This window comes from Pecten maximus, chromosome 3 (genome assembly GCF_902652985.1).
Source record: "Pecten maximus chromosome 3, xPecMax1.1, whole genome shotgun sequence".
NCBI lineage: Eukaryota > Metazoa > Mollusca > Bivalvia > Pectinida > Pectinidae > Pecten > Pecten maximus.
In genome coordinates this window covers 27,016,117-27,022,116 of record NC_047017.1, presented here as the reverse complement: position 1 = coordinate 27,022,116, position 6,000 = coordinate 27,016,117, and the positions used below count along the sequence as shown (strand labels likewise).

The 6,000-nt window shown below is 33.0% G+C and overlaps 1 protein-coding gene across 1 annotated transcript; it reads right to left on the bottom strand.

Moving 5' to 3' along the window:
• Nucleotides 1-1,521: 1,521 nt before the first annotated feature.
• Nucleotides 1,522-3,357, bottom strand: LOC117323758 (CAP-Gly domain-containing linker protein 1-like). Its single transcript, XM_033879192.1, has 3 exons — nucleotides 2,707-3,357; nucleotides 2,420-2,494; nucleotides 1,522-1,688 (listed from the first exon to the last, which is right to left on the bottom strand). Exons 1-3 carry the CDS (start codon nucleotides 3,236-3,238, stop codon nucleotides 1,603-1,605), a joined length of 693 nt encoding a protein of 230 aa, XP_033735083.1. The 5' UTR covers nucleotides 3,239-3,357; the 3' UTR covers nucleotides 1,522-1,602.
• Nucleotides 3,358-6,000: the final 2,643 nt, after the last annotated feature.

Below are 6,000 nucleotides of genomic sequence, written 5' to 3'. Positions count from 1 at the left end.
TTCATACCACTTTTTATGACGTTTATGTCGTGTCCTCATTTTCTCGCTGATTCAGATTTCAGTGACCCATAGCTAGCTAAGAAGCTGCATCCGCCATTTTCTTATTCGTTCGTGAATGCGTCTACGCACGAATTTAATTTTTCAAAAACATTAATTTTTTAAGAACTTTTTTGATAGCTTAATGTCATTTGAACGACGGAGTCCCCCTTACAAATAGGGTGAAAACTACATAAAATACATATAAAGTTTCCCTGCTATGACGCTATTAACAATAATGGCATTGACTAATGACACATACACGATATATGAAAGAAAATTCTTCCAAACAGTGTGCAAATCGATATCATACAGCAAAGATATGAATTTTTTTTTTTATTATCCTGAGTAACCTATAAGTATAAAGTTTCCTTGTTCGTGATAGATACTAAATCCGACACAAACCAAAACAATTAATAGTAAAAATAGTAAATGCTCATGCCATAATGTATACAGTATATAAAATATCAATCGGGAATTCATGGAATGTATCAAAGACCAAAACAGCATTTTCTGTCATATGTTGTTCTGCATACACAGTATGGTAATGAAACTTGTATAAATTCAAGAGTATCTAGAGATGAGTGTAGCTATGCTTGCTACTGCCGAGTTGTTTAATTCACATGCATATATACCACCATCGCTGCTAAATACCATATCAATGATAGCGCCGAGCTGTCGTAAATCATTCCCTGTGATACGAAGGCTTGTTGGAGTCAAGGACGACAAATTCTCTTTACTGGTGTGGTGGAACACGATGACAAACACATCTCTATTGACTGAAATGTCAAACAGATATCGTATCGCTGTTAAAAAATAGGAAATGTTTTAAGCAGTTTTATTACAAAGATATTTTTTCTGTATGTTATAAAACAGTTTCTACACATACATGTACCTCAGTAATATTACCGGATAATAGAAAGTTATTATTACAAGATGCGTCAAATTTAGCTCACATCAGCTGACCAGTGGCGTCTAAGAAGAGGTATCAGGTATCAGTATACACATGCATGTAAACGTGTGATAACCCAGCGGAATATGCGGAAACTTTGGTGCATTATCATTTACTGTAGTTGTTGGCTATTGAACGGAAGTTTAGGTCAGACGTCATTTTCAAGAACATTTTATGCAAAATCCTTTAACTCATATTCAACAAAGCTAAAGTAGGAATATCCTTAAAGAATCGCCACATGTTTAGTGGTAAATTCAGTTAGTTTTTAATCTTACCAAGAGGACCACGGGCATTTATGATCACTGGATAACATAGACACACATGACACAGGTGAATGTGTCTAAAGTTTACCATACTTAAACTGCCATACTTAAAGGACATACAGAAGGAAGCAATCAAATAGATATCATTTTATGTTATATTATATATTGTTATGTGTCGTACCAGCATGAGTATAGACTTCGTACAGAATACTGATGAAGTCTGGCTGAAAACACATCAGCTGAACCTGTGTAGTACATATATATGTTTCAGAGGTCGAACTGTAACGATACTGGAATGATGTGTGTGTACAAACTGCTTATAAAGCGATAAAAAGTACTATATTAAGCAAATCAAACATTACCTATTTCCCTTTTTCTTTGTTGTTTAGCTTCGTCAAGTTCCTTCTGAATCCTACACAATCCTTCATCTTTTGCAGCTGTATTAAAATCATGAATCCTTTGTTATTCTTTATTTAATTATTCAATTACAAATGTACATGTAGTTCATTATAACAGAAAACTCACAGACAGGTTAATATATATTGCATTGAACCTATTACGATATATTGATAACATGTTTTACATTAATTACGTCAATACAAAATTCATTCATTATATATTTTAAAGTCAAATAGTAAGTAAATCAGCCGACTTACTCATATCGTATGGACTTCGTACAAATATATATAATATTTATGAAGTCTTACTGAAAACACACCAACTTACCGGCGTAATACATTTATCGCGATCATTTTAATATGGTGTTAAGATGGGGGCATTATCCTGCATATTTGGCAACTGTATAAACCTTATACCAATGAAATAGATCGTTCTGCCCCTGGCTCACATAAACACGATCATCACGTGGTAATGGGAAAAGGAAGATATATATACATTTATCAACCTGGCCAGCATTTGATAGTGATGGAAAGAGGTAAATAATGTTTTAAAATATTATAATGTTTTATTGATATTTAGCTGAAAACATTAATAAAACGTCTTTCAAAATCAACTCCAGCTCTATTCAACCTCCTTACGTAAGTAAATTGCGGGATTAAAACATGATAAACTTTCATTAGAATGTTATATTTTTCAGCAGTCGATCTTTAGCGATACTGGAATGGTGTGTGCATATATAAACTGATAATATTAAGCGTATAAACATTACCAATGTCCCTTTTGCTTTGTTGTTTGGCTTCGTCAAATTCCATCTTAATCCTACACAATTCGTCATCTTTTGCAACTGAATTAAAATTTAATCCTTTGTTATTCTTTATTAATCTCAATGTAGTTCATTATAACAGAAAAAAAAGTATGATAGCCAGATTAGTAAGAGATATAGCACTGAACCTATTACTGTATGAATTATAACATGTTTTACATTAAATTATAGAAAGATAAATTAATTAATAATATCATGTAATTGAATTAAGTCAGACGATAAATCCTACTTACTCAAATCACTTTTCAGATTTTCAGTCTTACCCAATAAAATTTCGTGTTCACATGTTTTAGACCTTTCTTGAGCTAGTTGATTTTTCAGGTCGGTGATTTGGTCAGTCAATTTTTTATTTGTAATTGTGAATTCTTCTAACACCAATTTCATTTCTGCGTTGGCTTCTTTGTTATCACCAGCACAATGGTCTGTCTCCGCAAGTCCATCGTCACAGTCATCAACGGCCACTTTGAGTTTGTCGACATCTAGTGTTGCTAATTTGAATTTCAGTTGTTCATTTTCCACCCTGAATTTGTCGACATCTCCTTGCGTAGCTAATTTGGCTTGTAATTCATTTTCCACTTTGAGTTTGTTGACATCTAATGCTGCTAATTTGGATTTCAGTTGTTCGTTTTCCACCTTGAGTTTGTCGACATCTACTAGTGTTCGTTCATATTTAAGAGCATGTGAAGCTAACTCGGATTGTAGTAGTTCATTTTTCTCCTTTAGATGGGTGATATTTTCTTTCAATTCGTTTGTTTTTAAATCCATTTCCTCATAGTTTCTTTTGAACACATTTTCTTTGATTTCAATAATTAACTGTAAATTCTCTATTGTGGGGTTTCCATCTACGGGTGAAGAGGTCGTATCACTTTTTTGTGTATTTGCATGTTTATCTCTGCAATGTTCTTTTCCATTTCCTATAACATTGCACAACTAAGTCTAACGAGTTGATAGATTTGTCCACTCCTCCGATATGTTCTTTAGCTTCCTGTTTGATTTTCTGAAAATAACAATAATGTGGCATAATGGGGGGAATGTCATGATATTCGGTTGCATGTATATTATTTAATTTAAATCGGCGTTCGCTATGCAATAATTGAAAGTGAGGCGGATTTGAATTGACCTCTTGGGGCAACACCATCGTTCGAATGTTATCATAAGATGATGTTAAGACTTGTAGATGCATTAGAGGAAAGGGCGTTGCATGACTAGTTGAAAAGTTTGTGCCTAAACGTCTGCTCAACTTTGGGGCAATTAATATGTTTAAATCAATTTGAGAACCGGAAGTCGTGGTTACACTGCAACACTCGGAACAGTAGTTACGAATGACACTGCAAATTGATTATCTTGACTCGATTCCACGTCTGTCCAAGGCCGTTTTGATCTACTAGAGTTACTTCCCTTCGTTCCACTCGACGATATTAAAGCAATGAACAGTGAGTGTTTTTTATGTTGTTATAGTCGATATGGCAGAGGTTAACAATACATTGGAACTACGTTTTAGCCGTTTACTGGAGCGATAGTTGGAACATCAACTGTTGTCCGAGGGATTACATTCACCCTCCGAGATACGTCTTATGTCGTGTGGGGGTCAGGACATTTTCATCTACAGAGTACCCAATGTTTATGCAGGTTGTATGTAGTCAATTGTCTAGTTTAAACCAATAGATCATTTTTAAAGTGTCTCTATGATCTCAGTTGCGGAATGGTGTAGGGAATCTGAGTACTTGAATAACTTTCCAACTCATATTTTGGACGGAACAAAAACTTGATTATTTTTTTCTCTTTTTTTTTCCACATAAACATATAATCCCCCAGAGCATGTATACATTGGAAGGCTGCCAAGGTTTTCTTTTTTTCGGCATTAATAGAATTCGAATTCGCATACATGACGCAAGATATTTACAACGAAGGAAGCATCTCGGAAATTCAAGGGCATTATCTCAAAATTTTCGGTTTTCCTACATTTCGGTTTAAACTCAAAATTTCGACTTACCAAATCGAAAAATTGGGATGAAAATAAAAAACGGTCGTTGCAGTAATATGCTTCCGTAACACTAGCTTAAAGTCGAACATACATGTATGTATATGCGAAAAAAGTCGTCAAAGCTGAATAAGCCTGTATACTAGAAGAGCTTATCATGACAAGTAATCGTGACCTAGCAAAGTCCCTCAATTTTACATGTACATACAGGCGATAGTTCGTCTTTAAATAACTAGCCTTTTATTTAGCAAGCCAAGTTGTCATTTATTCGCGGAGCAATGTTGATCCAGTATTTTACAAAATGATATAAGATATCTTATATCTTTGTGAGATATCTTATATGTGTATAAGATATCTTATTTAAAGTTGAAATCTTATATAATATACACATTGTAATATATCTTTTATCAGATATCTTATAAACTTTTCTTATTGATATATCTTATAAAGTAGATATCTCATAAAAGATATATCTCACGAAAGATATAAGATACACCGTATCTTTTATAATATATACGATCTATTATAAATAAAAGTTTATAAAATATCTCATGAAGAATGAGACTCTCGTGAGACCGGCCAAACATAAGTGAGTGCTCCCTCTGTAAGGTAACTTCCGTTTTTGTTGGAAGACACGCGAAACATACACAACCAACCCTCTGTCGCGACCACGATTGGCTAGGCACGGAGCAGATGTCGTGTTCGAGCAAACATGAATATATTGCAATTATATATCTGTTTCAAACCATTATATGTAGATTCAGCTTCATCATCGAGTGGAGGAGAGTTCATTAGATTATTTCAAATTCAAATCTTGTTCTTTATAAGATATCTTATGATCAAATTATATAAGATATCTTATATAATTTCCTTTATAAGATATTTTAAACAATATATGAGATATCTCATATAATATACAAGATATCTCATAAAATATATAAGATATCTTATTTGATTTTCTCTATAAGATATCTTAGTATCTTTTATTAGATACCTTATATATTATATAATATATCTTTTCAAGAAAAAAAAACCATAAGAAATCTCATTTATTATATAAGATATATTATAAAGTATATAAGATATCTTATAAAGTTGATTAGATATCTTAATAAGATATCTCATATAAGTATACAAGATATCTTATATAATTTGATAAAATCCTGTATCAACGTTGCTACTGTTTCACATTTCAAAGGCAGTCAAAAAAGGTAAACATATTCGTTACTTTCTTAAGGCTAGTAAAACAATAATCGATCTCATCAAAAGGCGATAATCGTATAGTGTTTACACGCGATTTAGTGCCGGAGTCTGTTAGCGAGACACAAAATGATAAACATCGATATAAACGCGGTACGTCTTACCTTGATAATCTCATCAACAGGCTCTTCTTCACATTCATTGAAGTAACTCCAATCAAAATTAGCCATGATATGTAAACGTTCTATATTAATTTGATTTCATTAGTAATGTGACTATCCGCCAGCTTTGACAAACTCGTAGTGTCATCTACCTATGATATACTGACTGGGATTTTTAAAGACTT